Source organism: Chanos chanos, chromosome 6 (assembly GCF_902362185.1).
Source record: "Chanos chanos chromosome 6, fChaCha1.1, whole genome shotgun sequence".
Taxonomy (NCBI): Eukaryota; Metazoa; Chordata; class Actinopteri; order Gonorynchiformes; family Chanidae; genus Chanos; species Chanos chanos.
In genome coordinates, this window is record NC_044500.1 from 16210301 (window position 1) to 16226536 (window position 16236).

The 16236-nt window shown below is 37.0% G+C and overlaps 1 protein-coding gene across 1 annotated transcript in view; it reads right to left on the minus strand.

Annotated features, from left to right (window-relative positions):
- Positions 1-799: 799 nt before the first annotated feature.
- Positions 800-16236, minus strand: part of LOC115815143 (A disintegrin and metalloproteinase with thrombospondin motifs 8) — a 37705-nt gene continuing 22268 nt past the window's right edge. The window contains exons 10-13 of the mRNA XM_030778108.1: positions 6296-6396; positions 2244-2283; positions 1571-1872; positions 800-1201 (exon numbers count right to left, since the gene is read on the minus strand). Coding sequence (XP_030633968.1) covers positions 800-1201; positions 1571-1872; positions 2244-2283; positions 6296-6396 — 845 coding nt within the window. The remainder of the gene's footprint in view (positions 1202-1570; positions 1873-2243; positions 2284-6295; positions 6397-16236) is intronic.

Below are 16236 nucleotides of genomic sequence, written 5' to 3' on the forward strand. Positions count from 1 at the left end.
GTGAAAAACAATGCTTAGCACTTAAGGCACTCAACAAATCACACGGATGATTTAATTTTTCATTCATAGATAGTGCTCGATAATGTCACGTTGAAATAGCGCTCCCTAGTGCATTTAAACTGAATGGTTTGTGAACCTAAAGTAGTAGAGTTCGTACCAGTTCCACAGTTGGTGGGGTTCCGTGTCGTACTATCCAAAATGTAGCCTAATTTCTTCAATTTCTTCCTCTGTGCTGTGTCAATAAAGTATATCTTGACCTGATATGTTCTGGGCTGTGACTTTATTTTTTTGGTGAACAAGGTTCAAGCTCATGCTTACTAACCATCAGCTATTTATGTATTCGAGTTAGACAGTCTAAAGCCAAGGTCCATATAGGCAAATAACTGTTGTTCCGAAGTATTTTTGATCACAATTATCTGCACACTGGTAATTCCTTATACACATAATGCACACTATGTGTAATACATAAGCAACCATTAGAAAAATAATATAGTGTAATAACAGATCATATAAATAGGAACAAATATACAATATTGGTGCTAGCGTTATTTATTTACACAATTTTCCAAAGTTTTTTGAAAACTTTGATCTTAACTATGCAGAACACAGCTACATTACATTCTGCAATATTTATAGTTTGTGCAGCTAATTTAAATAAATAATCAAATAGATTACGCATTTTTTGCAATCCACAAGTACTATGAATGTCTGTTCTTTTCTTTCCTCCTCTTTTTTTTTTTTGTTATTTTTAAACTAAAGCAACAGGTCATTTCAATCTTCACTTTCTCATAGACAAACTTCAGAAGGTCCTCCGCAGCTCATACGGTGACCAAGCACTGCCAGGATCTTCCTTCCCCCAGGAGAGGCTGTCACTCAGGACTGGCGTGGTGATTTCAGGCTCTTCTGATGTGAGAGGAGGAATTTTGGGAAGAGAGTCAGTTGAGACAGTCATGTAGGGAGGGCACACAAAGCTGCCTGTGGATTGGTAAGGTGTATGGTAGTGGACATCTTCCAGTGAGTGAAGAGAGTAAGGCTGAGGTGTAGAGATGCAAGAGCCTCTTGAGGAAGAGCGGTACTGAGTGGGACTAACTGACTCAGGGTTGTTCAGTGAACTCGACACATGCATGTTGGCCAAGTTATCCTCACACAAAGCCTCCACCTGACCCATTGCCTCTGTCCCTGCTTGCTCCCAGGACTCCTTCTGCAGGAGACAAAAACATATTTCATAAGGGACCAGTCCTCTGGTATCATTTTAAAAAGTTTCAGCATGTTACTGTGCTCCTCTTATGTGTGCATGTGTGTGTGTGTGTGTGTGTGTGTGTGTGTTTGTGTATATATATATATGTATATATATATATTACAAATAAACGCATGAAGTGAACAGAGATGCAATCAATGTTCTTAAAAGTGTTTAGAACAGAACAACATGTTTGGTGATCTCAGTTTTAACACTCTGTTGTTTGCCTGTACACCAGCACAGGAAAGTTTCATTTTAGTCACAGGTGCCTAAAAACATACACTTATGTAAATAAGTGCATATTAGCAGACACAGCACCACAGTGAATCATACCAGAGAAAAGTAGGAGGACTCCGCTGGGAGCGAGGGTAGCAGAGATGACAGTGCAGACGGTGAGAATATTGTGCCTCCTCCACTGGTGAACGCTGTACTGCGATACTCTCCGAATGAATCGGGGTAGTAACTGTCTATGAGTGAGGAGTAGCCGGACATGGAGGCTGTGTCGCATGAGAAAGGCTTTCCTGCCAGTGAGGAAGAATAGACCTCAGCGGAGAAGGGCTTGTTGGAAGAGCAAAACTCTGAATCAGACAGAAAGGACCTTCTCATACCGTAGTAACTGGGAAGCATGTGGGAGCCTATGAAAAAATGAAAGAAAAGAAAATCGTGCTTGAATTTAGTTCTTTTTGATGAGGACATAACACACACATATACATATATATATATTCATGTTCATTTGTTGTGAAGAAAAATAGTTTTTACACCATTTTTGGTGATATTTGCAATGGAGAACCATAATGTGTGTTGATAAGTCAAGAGCTCTGTCATATTCACCAATGGATTTCACATAACTCTTGAGTTAAGCCTTATTTACTAAGGTAGTGGTTTACTGAGATCCATTTGTATTACATACAATAAATTCAATGATTGTATGTCACTGGTCTTTGTATCTGGTGAAAGAGAGAAAGACAGTACAAGTAAAAGAGAGATTATTGTTATTATGTCTCACCTGGCATTTGAACAAATGGGGACTGAGGAGTAGATGTTCCCTATAAATCAATGGCACATAAAAAAAGACAGTAGTTAAAAATACATAGCTTAGGATTATTTATTAAATAAACACAGTAAAAAAAAGCCTGTCTGTCTACAAGTTGGACAACATTGGTGCTTGTCAAAATTGATCTAATATCTTTGGCTCTGCTGCAACGTAATTACTATTACCATCATTTTTCCAATTTATTATGTATATGAATAAATTAAATAAAGCAAACAAACAAATAAATAAATAGAAAGTTTCAGTTGATACTGTATACACACACACACACACACACACACATCTATCATTCTATCTATCTATCTATCTATCTATCTATCTATCTATCTATCTATCTATCTATCTATCTATCTATCTATCTGTCTGTCTGTCTGTCTATCTATCTGTCTCTCTCTCTCTCTCTCTCTCTCTCTCTCTCTCTCTCTCTCTCTCTCTCTCTATATATATATATATATATATATATATGTATATATATATAATACTTATACAGCCTTACTTAGTGGTATACTACTGTTTTGACCTTTTCACGTGTTTCTAGATTTTCTTTCTCCTTTATTTCATGCGTTTGAAATATTTTGAGTCTGTGTGATACCAACATACTACATTCTCTGTAATAACTGTGCAAATTTTCCTATCAGTGGATTAACAGGACTCCAAGAATGAGCTTCCATTGTGTTGTTGTTTAGGAAGTACTGGTTGCCAAGAGAAACACTATCAGAATCATCTACTCCAATTCCCTCCAGCCTCAGAAAGATTGGCAACCTATGAAGCATTACTTCATCTTGCTTTAGTACGATGGCTGTTTGCATCAGTCATTCTTAAATTATTGCTCAAAGTAACCAGTTTTCAAGGAGTTCTATCATTTTATTATTACCAAACCCGCACGTATCTTAGTGAATACAAAACATTGATTTTTTTTTTTTTTTACGAACGAGTGACATGAGCAAAGATGTTAAAAGTTCTCATCAACAAACTCATCAATGACATCGTGACACATGGACCAATTTTTTCATTAGCACATACATTTTAACTCAAGTTTCAAACACTTTTAATGAGCTTGCCCAGTAGAAGTTTATCTGTAAACGCAGTCCTTGTAGGTACACTGGCATGCAGTCCCTCACGGTTTTGCATATTACAAACATGAAAGAGTTGATATCAAGACAGAGCTGGCTGGAGGGCAAGCAAATTTTGAGGCTTGGATTTGAATGCCATTTGCCAAACCCAAGGCTTCCCTGTGTGGACCATGTATGCCTCAGTGCATCTCTGAAGGCAGAAAATGGAAATCAGGTTGTTAAAGCTGATATTCTCCTAGCCCAGTGCAGCACCTGACTGACTGCTGAGATAAAACCATGGGGTTGGTCTGCTTGAGTTTATGTGTATTTGTCTATACAGACTGTATGGCTAAAGGGGTCTTTAACTCTTTATCTGTTTAGAATAGCCTCTTCATCTACATAAGTAAAGCAGTCCAAAGCTTATCAGTAGTAATTAGGAGACTCATTTCAAGCATTATCTGAGACCACAGGAATTGAGTGAGCACCTGTGTGATGCCTTGTGATGCCTTTCTTTTTCACAGCTCCAAACAGTTTATTATAACTAATACTATATCTGTTCACGTAATGATATAACAATTTTGCTACTCAGGCAAAAGGCAGAGAGCACAAACAGATTTAGGTTAATTATATAATTGAACAATATGACAATTTAACAATTGTCAAAATAAGGCACGGGCAAAATAAAGTAAGTCAAAATAAATTTCAAAGTGTTGATGTCATTAAAATAATACAAAATGGCACTTCTGATAAATAACAATAATAAAAAAAAATTAAAGACAGAGAGAATTACGAGTGCTTTTATTATTCTGAGAGGTGCAGAAGGATGGTTGACTAAAAATAAATGTTTATTTGTTGTTATCTATTTTGTTTCAAATTCCCAACTCAGGCTTGTACTGAAAACACACAAAGGAGCATTTTCTCTCTTGTCCTTAGGTTTATGAGTGACAAACAGCTCTCTCCCGACACGAGTAGTTATTTAACATTGCACACTCCCTCTCAAGTTAAACATCAACAATATTTCATTAGCTAAAGGGTGGGACATGCATGCCAATTTATCTCCCTTTTTTGACTCAAAAAGCATTTTGAGCAGAGAGAGACAATGGAATATGGGTTTTACCTTGTTGACAATATTTTCATATATTGTTACTTGAGGTTTAAAATGCAAACAAGCTGTTGTATAATAGTAATTGCATTGCACTTCATAGGCCATTGATAATGTTTATTTTCATCACAGATTATGTAAGAAAGAAGAGACTCTTTATTGTCACTGTTCAAGCAGCAAGCCTCACATCAATAGTAAATATCTCTCTTTGGCTTAGCTCCGTGTTTGGACCTGAAATTTGTGGTGAAAGTTTGCCCAAAATCTGCAGATGTCTTTTCTCTTTTGAATAAAAGGCAACAGGCTTCAAGAGTGAACATGAGGTGAAGCCACTTGTGTGCTTTGTGTGCTTGACACGCTCCAGTTCTTAACAATAGCTTTCACTGCTGTGCTGCTATGACCACAGTCCATATCTGTTAACAAAGACTGACATATACTCCCCTGGACTGTATGTGTGTATCATAAGAAACAGTTCATATATTCTTCTGTTCTAGTAATGTTACATAATACATACACTAAAATGTCACAGGTACGTGTTAATTTTAAGATACAAAGTCAAAGATTTAGAGATGAGAAACACACCCTAAAATACGAGAGCTCTGGGGCTAGGCTTGAGTTGCAAACATACACATTGAAAATGTTGAGTGAATGACCCTTTGAATAAACACCAATTTATTTTTTGTTAAAAAAGTAAATAAGTAAATAAATAAATAAATAAAGCATTGATTTTTTTTTATGGTATTGATAAAATATTGGTTTTATAGATAAAGATATAGATGTTTGTTCTTGTCTGATGTTACTAATGTCAAATATTTGAGCAATGTCTAATGTTTGATATTGTCTTTGTGACAAGGGCTCAGTGTATGTGGTTCTTGAAGAAATAGCATGTATGCATTTATATTTTATATTAGGATTTAAGAATGTTATTCGATAACATTTCCCATCTGCTTTCGATGCATAAATAATCAGCATAAATAAAATTAGAGTTGTGACTAACATCAGGTGAATGCGATATTTTGCGCTTAAAAGAAGGTCCATCATGGACATGACCGCAGGGTATCGTTTCTCCTCCTAAATCCTGAGCATTAGTTGAATTTCAGGATTGTAATTTACAAAACACTTTTGCCAGCTTTCCTCACGCTCACGACTGAGACCTAGCCATGTTTCTTTTGATGGAATGTATCCAACGCTGAGATGAGCACACAAAACACAAAGTGTTCCAGTCAAGGGAACTGACAGGCAGGACATGATGATAAGCTTTTCCTGCTTGCCCGAGCAGATGTCTAAAAGCACGATTTTGTCGTGCCCAGCACAACAATGGCAGTCTTGTCTGTGGTCTACAGGAAGAACAATATTGTCGAACAGGTGTGTGAGACTTTGACTTTGCATAGCCATCCCACAGACTGAGAAAAAAAAAAAAGTTGCTTTGCTATCCCAGCAAGCCCAGGAGGTCACAACCATCGCTAGACTCCCATTATTGTCACAAGTTTCATTGTGAGACAGTTGGATCTCTTTCAGACTCTCCTTTCTCTGTTTCGATGTTTACAAACAGGCTTTGCTCCATCACATGGAGAAGACCGAGAGAATAGGACGAGATTGCAAAGGCTTATATTACAGGCTATAGGTCATGAGTTGCTGGTATAAAAAGATAAGCCAGAGGGTAAATAAAGTGAAAGGCCAAAGAATCACCACCACATCACCATACCAACTGATTTCAACTGTCTGTTTGCATATATGAAAGAGGGACACACAGAAGGGAAAAAAATGAATGAAGGAAAACAAAGGATTGAAAAAGAAGGGGGTGGGGTAAACTACACTTTTGCTTAGTGACAAGAGAGATTAAGGTGAGGACTTACACTATACCGAGGCCCATTCGTCTGTCGTGACCTCTTCTCTGCCAGAAGATCCTTCACTGTATGCTTGACTCTGACACCCTGATACACTCTTTTAGAATAGTCTGGGGGGTTGGGGGAGGGGGGGGGGACAGAAAAAAAAAACATTGCAACTGAAAATTCCCCGACATAGAAGCTTTTGTGAACAAGATCAAACCACTGTATGTCAGTTTGTGATCCTTTCCTAAAAAAAAAAAAAAACAAAAAACTAACAACAAACCACAGAGAGCTTAAGAAGAACTTAAATGAGTGGCATACGCACTGGAGTGCATTCAAATCAGATCCTTTTGCTTTACCCTCTTTTATAGTTGCTTTTTTTTAAAGTATTTACAAACACTAAAACATATTCTAGCGTGAAAGACATGGTGCAAGGAGTTGAAAAAACAAACAAACTAGGATTACTTTTATTTCCCCTACACTGAGTTTTTTCTCACTGTTGTTAGAACCACATGTCTCAAATGAGCCAATAATGAAGGCTTAGATGGTTCCCAGCGTAAAAAAACAAAAACAAAAAACCCCCAGCCCCATAGAGACAACAAATTATTACACAGTGACATCACAACTAGGCTCTTTTTTCCATGCTTGGTAGTATAAACAACCCACTCACTGAAGTGGAATGAAAATCTAAAGCCAAATGTGAAAGACAATTTCATTATTCTTTCATTTTATAAACAGTTGGATGAAGGAATTCAATACACTGTAATCTGTTGTTTCAGTCACTCAAGTGGTTTATATCTGAGTTTAAATAACTAAATAAAATGTGACCGTAAGAAAGTATCACAGGCTGAAATGGTTGCATGTTCTGTTTTGTTTGGTTTTTCTGATGATAGATGTAAGACAACGTGCATACAAACTATGCTACAGTATTTTGGGTGTTAATCTGCTGAAATGCAATGTGTGTGAACTTAACGTAACTTTGGGGGGGGGGGGGGGGGGGGGGGGGGGGGGTGTTTACACCAGAATAGTTGCATTTGACGGCCTGATTGAGTAACAGCAGTCGCGACACTGCTTGAGTGTTTGAAGCAATTAGATGTGATCACCCTATAGGCACCATCATTTGCATGTTTCCACAACTTTATGATCAGCCACATTGCAGGTTAATGCCTCCAGTACTATGTTGCACGGTAGACATCAATAAATAGCATGAGAACTCTCTATGGTGCCGGATAACGCAAATTGACTGGTTTTAAAATATCTGTTAAACACATATAGCACAGTATAATGACAGTCTTCAGTCAGTTTTTAGCAACTTAGTGTTGTAAAATATGATTAAAAGAAAAAGAATCAAATGCTCAGATTTGACTTATTGTAGAATGAAAGATTGAACCCACAGACCTAAGCTACAATATTGAAAGAAGAAAGAAGAGGACATGAGTGAAAGCGATGGAATGATTAAAAATGACACAAATTAAATTTATATTAATAGACTTTTTTTTTCGAGTGGGAGCGCATATTCCTGGGAAGCATAAGTCCACCTCAGCAGAGAAGTGCATTTGCAATTTAAAAAATATTGTGATAGGAAATTGCATGCAAAAGCGTAGTAGTTTATGTAAAAGACCAGCTAACCCATCTTTGTGAATGAGATTGGGTGATTTGATCATAAGCACAGTGCACTGGCTTTTACCCACCTTAGTGTTGATTTAAAAAAAGGACATTTTTAAATGCTGTCACTAATTTTGACCTTACAGTGTTCCCATAATGACTGTTGTGTCTTGACTGTTTAACCAGTTCCTTTGAAAAGACAAACTGCAAGTGAGAAGACTGTGAGACAACAGACTGAGATATCTTTGTAATAATATGGATGCCATTTACATTAAAGTGTCAAATTATAGATTAGATGCGGTCAGTCCACAGGTCAATAGATCAATACCAATAAGGATCAGGAGATTCAGACACCACATTGCAGCAAAATAGATTGGACTGACACATTGACTGTGACATTAAAACATAAGGCATGTCATAATATCTTATGTCTGACCACCGGTAAAAACGCTAAGAATCTTACCAGTTTCCATAGTACCAAAGTTTTAGGTTTCTGTGTGAGCAAGTTTGACGGCCAGTGTTCTATTCCACTGATGTGTGACTCTTTCCTCCAAAACCCAGACCAAATGTGATCATTATACCAAAGACTTTAAATCCAACACCGGATGAGAGAACCTTTTAACGCAGATACAGATGGGAAGTCAGCTTTTGAAGTGACCTTTAGCCATTTGTTTAAATGCAAATAATACTCGGGACGTTTTTCAGGTATTTGCATCCACAGTCTAGATTAGTGGAAAGAGCATGAGCAGTCAAGCTATATCACAGGTAAATCCCATTGGTCATGCGTATTTAAGCTTTACTGACTTTTATGGAATACATTTATAGCAACTGAAGTAAATATACAGTGAAAGGTTACATGTTCTTTTATTTATTAATTCATTTTTTTTTTTTTTACTGTATTTCTCTTTGGGTGCAGTGGTAACGTATCATCTGACAATACAAGAGACACAAAAAAGTCTTCTACAGGTCTATGTGGAAAAAATGATCACTCAAAGACAATCATTAGTATAAAGTCATTGATTTGTTGTTGAGTATTCATATTTTGAAATTAGGCATATTTCCTGTAAGCAAAGCTGTATTTTATGACTTGTCCATAACTTCTGAGTCCCCCAAAACAAAAATTAGACCAATATACTAAAGGACACTACTTTTGTTAACCACAATCCTAAGCTTAAGGTTTCCTCTTTATCTTGATGAAGGATTGCTTTAATGTTACATTTTTTTTTACATCTTTTTTGTTTGTTTGTTTTTTAACAGAATCTCTTTAGCATACTTAAGTTCTACACTCCGGTTTTATATAGGTGATGTTGCATCTTCAATAAAATTACAAATTCATGTTAAAAGCAAATAAAAACAAAAGTAAATAGAACACACTATGTTGTTTTGACACTAAAATAGTGCAAATTATGATGTTTTGACATTAAAAACAAACTAATTGTTTTCTATTATCATGCACTGATAGAAAAAAATCAAAGTGATTTTGTATCTTTATTCTCTGCACCCTCTCCCTCCGTGGATATCACTACTCCTGAAGTGAACACTAAGTGAGTCAACTTGCGCAGCAATTTATGATATGAAAATAATGTGATCATTTTTCCTCATTCCTCAGTTTGGAATCTGTCACCATCCTTCAAATCTTTTGAACAGAGCTTTTCATTTACTTCAATTCAAATCTCAAATTTTTAAACAGTTTTTTTTTGTCCAATATGGTGAAATTGAATGAAATGGGCCATTGCAAAATAACATGTAGGCCTATTATTAATTTTCTGAGACTTTAAGCTTTCTGTCAGGTGGAGCCAAGGTTTTGTTTCTGGCACATTCTGGGTTCACGTTTCCTCTGGCCTTTGGAAAAGCACCAGGATCCGTGTAAGTGTATAACAATACTCTATAACTCACCATTATATTTCACCATACCTATACAATTCTTTTCATTCTTCCCTCTGCCCCAAAAACTGACCTTTTATCTGGTGGTCATACATTCACAGTTCCACTGCAGTTTTTACTGGTTACCCTTGGTACAGTCCTCTCTGGCGGTGCTTCCAAAAAGCCTGTTGGCAAGAACCTCTCAGATCATGAATGGGTATTGGGGGTAGATGCAACTGGTCTTCCTGACTCATCATCTTTCAACTGCAGTCTGTTTACTGATTTGCATTACATTAGTTGGCAGAGGCATAAAGAGAGACATTTAATTTTTTTATTTACTTAGCCATACGTGTGCAGTTTGCCGTAGGCTAATCACATTTAAATACATTGGGATTTATTCCACAATCCCAATCAGCTAGCACACTGATAAAATCAGACAAATCAATATAATTCTGCCCTGATGCAAAATGTCACTGTCTGGACCTGGGTTCACACAATTCCAAACTTATGCAATGAAACTATATACTCATTCTATGTTATATTCTATACTATATACATACTATAGACAATTTCACAGTTTCAGCGGTTTTAAAAATGAGATCATGTCCATAACTTAAAAGACTGAGTGCATTTGCTGGTTGAAAACGCAGGACATAATTTAGCTGGCCCTCTTTTTAGATTTCTTTCAGTCTTTGATTCAGATCTCACCACTGCATCAAGTTGGACTACAAATTCCTGATGAGTCATTTCCAGATTCTCAGAGTTTATGAACATAGCCAAAATTGATGTGGAAGTAGCTTTGATATGGACATTTTTGTCTCAAGTAATCAGCTAATCTTTTAAGATCTCCAGTGATCACCTTTGGATTTTTCTTTACCTCCCAAATCACCTGTATTTGTGCTCAGGGTGTTAAAAGGCACTTACCCTCATGTTCACTTTGCCTCTGTTCCACCCTCTTGACTACTGCCATTTAATGAGAAGGCAAACAATCACTTGTGTTTATTTTTTTTCCTCCTGAGCCATTTCCCTTTTGTCTGGTGGCAAACCGAAAGCTGATTTTACACATGCTGACATGTTGCCACGTTTTTATAACCTGGTGGAACTGGAGGCCAGTTGAAGCCCACACCACTGTTTATCAAGACTGAGATGAAGGAAGAAAACAACTGGGTATTTATTGCATTATATCTGAAAATGTACAAAAGGTGTGAATAATTTAGAATTTCTGTAAGATTTTACCAGTTGAATAAAATACTGTTCTCTAAACACCTGTATTGATATAAAACAAAACTAACGTTCCTATTTTAGAAACAGTGGCAGCTCATTACACATTTTCATTTTCATCAATGTGCACGCGAGATTTCTGTGAATTACAGGCTACACAGACTTCTTCCTCTATAAGAAGCCAGAACTGCTCTGCTTCTCAAAGTTCCTGAAGCCACAATCTATTTGAAGTTCAAATTTTTAAGACTCTTTTCAGTTGTACTGTTTTAGTCAGTTTCTAAACTTCAAAGGCTGTTCAAAGAGAAAAAGACTTCAGAACACAAACAACTGTAGATATGACTGTTTTTACATTCAGTAAAACACACACACACACACACACGCACACACACACACACACGCACACACACACATATTTTTTTCTTTCTCTCTTTCTTTCTTTCTTTTTTTTATTTTCACCATAAATACATTTCTCACATAAAATTCCATCACATGTGTACATGTGTGAGATGTTCTGGGCAGACACAGCATATATTTTTAACAGAACAAAGAGGTACCATATTTGCACTGAGTATCAGAATTTGACTACTGCTTTATTTATTTGTTTTGTTGTTGTGTCTTCTTATGTAAAGCGTTGCCTTGTCTCGTCTTATTCCTGTGGCAAAAATCATGGCAAATATCAGTGTCTGTGAAAAAGCACTTACCTAATTTGGCGCCAGACATCCTATCTGACAAGGGAGGATAAGAAGTCATATTCATTTTAGGCAATGCTTTCATGTTTACCCTTCATAAATCAGAATCTCTCTGGACTGTATAACCACTCATTATATAGCTTTGCAAGAACTTTTTCTAATTTCCCTTGGGGCTTTGAGATTGACTTGTGTCCTTGAACACCAGAAACACCTGCTTTTGAAATAAAAAATGGCACGTGTACGAACCGATCGCTAAATAAAAAATCATAAGCTTTTGCATTATGTTATGACAGTCCACGTCAGTCACGCAGAAATTTTTCTACACGAGTTCAAAGCCTGTTTTCATTTTGCCCCCGAAAATGTCAAATTAAAAAAATGCAAAAATGACAAAGTTATATTACTTCCTTTGGAAGTGTTACTTGAGTAACACGATAATGACCTCTAGTGGAGAAATCTAGTCATCACACACTCGAAGAAAAAAAAAATCTCAGAAAAGTTGGCGAACTGTTCTCTAGCGACTTTACAGCTATCCAGAGAGCCGTCCACTCAGTGGAATTTTTTCACTTATAATCAGACCTTACGTCTGCATTCATCTTTTCTTTTATTCAATTTTACACAGTAGAGGGCAGTAAAACACAGTGTTGTTTACTGAGAGCTTGAATTGTTAAATTAAAAAACTCAAAAAAAACCCCCAACAAAACTGCCCTAACCATCTGTTATTCACTTTATAAAAAATGTCAACTTATTACAGATAAGAAACTGTTAGTAGAAATTCCGGGAATACTTGAAGAAGCTGTAAAATATCTCAGAAGTTCTCAAGTTTTTGTCAATATAAGTATGCCACGACCAAACTTTTTGCGATACTTGAAAAACCAAACCAGCATAAAATATTCAGTGTTTCCCCCCTCCGGTACTTAACAAGTCATTCAAGGGGAAACATATAATTTACAAAAGGATTCCCAGGGACAGAGGGACAAAAAAAAAAGGGAGTAAAAGTGATGAACTCCCCCTGGAGCTGGTAGTAGCCTGTTTCATTAATGATAACAGAGAATCATTATCTTTCTCTTTGTCTGGTGGTTTGTGTCTGTATAACTCTCTCTTTTGTCAGCAGAGAACAGTCTGTGCACATTCCGCTGTCTTGTTTGATGGAGAGATGCTCCTCTGGCAAAGTACTTCACTAAACTCCCCCAACTCTGCTGTTACATAAGTGGTGGATCTGAGGAGCCTCTGTCACTGAAATCCAGCCAAAGAGAACGTAATCCCCCACTCAACACATCCCAACCACATAAATTACAAAGTTTCTGCCCACACAGACTATGCGAATGCCACCATGAAGTCGATGGATTTCAGACACAAATAAGACCAAAGGTGACAATGAAGTTGAGCGTGCTAATAAAATTTCACGCGTTTACTGTGATTGATGATGTTACGTTGCTGTGAGTTGATACGCTGCCATTTGCTTGATATATCTGTAACGCCGTGACTTATCACAGTACATTTTCTTGGCTCATACAGAAGAACTTTCCAGCTCTTCTAGGGTTCTGTCTTTAAAGTATCACAGTTTTTTGGGAAGCTTTTAAACTTATTTTCTCTTACAGTAATACCATGTAAAACTGTAAAGTTAATCCTTCCCTCCATAAATATGATTACTTGTGTTAATAATTGCATTAATAATATTTTAGCCAAAATATATTTCAGGTCTTTCATGCCTCATTTTGTTTTAGTAATATGTCAGGATGTCAGTCTTTGTTTGTTTGATTAGACAAATGAGATTTTTTTTTTTTTAATCTAAAGATTTTGGCGTAAGTAGTAACAGATTGCGTCAGAGTCTGAGAATGAAATTAAAACAAATATTTGTATGATAAGAGAACATATCCATAGAGGCATACTTTTTTGATAACAACACTTGCATTCTCTCATTAAAGTGTGGTTTCTCATCAGATTATGTGTCCTGTTCCCCTGTGGCACATATTGAAAGCATGCGTGGACTACTCAGAGTCTTCCACGGTGTCTCTCCTAAACTGGGGATTGCTGTGGAAAAGGCTGAACCTATCATGTCTAAGCCTATTGACTGAGTGTCTGGTACAGCGTGTGCTTTGATTGTGCCTGGCTTGAAGAATCATAACATGGGACATCTTTCAAAACCTTTAATTGAATAGGCAAACTCAGAACAGACACTCACGCCCCCTAGTGATCCTCTATATGCATGAGCGGACGTCTTTCGGACCTCTGTCTGTTTCTAAGGATAATCAGTGTGTTTCACATCCAAAAATGCTAATATATACTCATATATATATATATGTGTGTGTGTGTGTGTGTGTGTGTGCGTAATACTAATCTAGATGTCTTTAAACTGCCTCACCTGTCATCAGCAGTATTATTGCTTCAAGATACCATAAAGAAAAGAGCTTTCTCTCACTTCAAAGGAATCTGCAATACAAGGTTATCTATCTATGCAAAACGTTGCTGACACAGTTCACTAAGTACATGCGCACACATACAAATTACAAGTTTGTGTCTGTGTTTGTCTGAACATGTTCATTTTAGAAGTGTGAACTTCTGTGCATTCATTTTCTGTTGAATGAACTCATTACAAAATGCACAAATGACATTGTATCACCCGTGAATTAACCGGGCCTTTTCTCTCAAACTTTCCTCATCAGTCCAAAAACTGATTAGACAGAACGCAGCTCCAGATAGTCTAAACAATGATATCTGTTATAGGATTGTTTGGGCGACAGACAAACAGACAGACAAACAGACAAATAAAAAGACAGATTGATAGACAGATAGATAGGCAGATACTGACAGACAGATAGACAGGCAGACAGACACACAGACAGACACACAGACAGACAATAAACAGAATGATGGAATTTGTTAACATTCTGTAATATTTCTATATTTTCCCTCATGAGTCTTTCTGGTAAGAATACCCTTATTTTCAGTGTGTTCTCTGATATATCTGAGGCCTGACTGTGTTGTTTACTGTGCAATCATGTCTGCTCACTGTACAGCTGCTGCTGCTCTCAGTTTTGGCAGTCTCGATCTGGAAGTAGTTGATTTCCAGATGTGTCTCCAAGATCGGGCCTTATGTAAGTCGAGAATACCTCACAGTGGGAGCAAGCATTTTATGTCCTCTCCTTCCATTGAAGGCAATGCTTGATTGTACCTCAGTGCACTGCCCATTTTGTCTAAATGCTTCATTTTCTCTGCTGGCCCTGTTTGTGACATTTCTCCATTAAACAAATCCAAGCTTATTTGTGCACTTTCCTGGTAACTGTCTACCTATAAAAACACAATTAAGGTGGTTTTTCTCTTACATGCCATATTCCTCAAAATTAGTGACTGTGAAGCAGGACCGTGAGTGAAAATTCCTTGCCTTTTCTCCTTTTTTCCATTTCCTCTCTTTCCGAGAGATGGATTACCGTAAGTTTTAGTCATAATAATAAAGAAATCCAAACGATTAATAAAAAAACCTTGACCCATCCCACTGGGATTTACAGTTTTTATAATTCCCACAAACACAACATTCATTGTCTCAAAATTGTTAATGAATACCCAGATTTCTTCAATTGTTTTGCAAAATCATATTTTGGCTGAAAAAAAAGCAGACATCACCTCAGTTGGGTGAAAATATAAACACGTGATGTTCTATCAGCACTGAACACACAGGAAGCATTTTTCTCACTCCTTGGAAAAGCACCACTATCAGATCCCTCTCAACTTTATAGGTTTTCGGAACCTGTTTGTACATGCAAAATATAAACAAATGCACTCGTACACATACATACACACACACACACACGCACATATGTATGCATGCATTCATGCACGCAGACACATACATGCACAGACGCACAGACACACACACAAATGTAACAAATCCAGAGCCTACAACAAAATTTAAGATTCAAAAAATGCAGATGCTGAATGTTTTACATCATGTTAGGACAGTAAACAATAAATGGACGAACATATAACACATTTTAACAGTCAAGCAACAGAGAGTTAGTTACTCATGACTGAAGTATTAAGAAAAACACTACAATGTTGATTTGCCCACATGTTTTAATCACCATCACTAAAGCATTCCCCAGGCTAACAGAGAGGGTAAAGAACCCAACATGGCGGATTCATCTTTGGCATGCCTCTGTGGCTGTGGCCATAGTCTGGTAAAGATGCATTTGCCCATGAATGTTTCGCTCAGACCCTTTCCATCAAACAGCTGAAAGACATACAACTGGATTGTGAAGTGGGAATCTGACAGAAGAAAGATCATAGTCGTCTCTCATCACAAGATTACAGGAATGCATGCTGAATGGTGAGGGCTACATTTGATCTGGTGATGGACAACTTCTTCCTGAGTGCAATGCACAGGGATGTGCTTCTTCCTCCACAGTGACCAGGGACTTCCCTTGGAGCTCAGTGAGCAATAATATAAACATACAATACAAAATGAATCTATCAACAGAACCTATAATAATGTCACCATTTATTTTTCCAATAAGTGAACAAAGACAGACAGAAAGAGGAACTAAAGATTAATCAAAGCATTGATTATTTATAGACGAACTTGTTTGTTCCCTC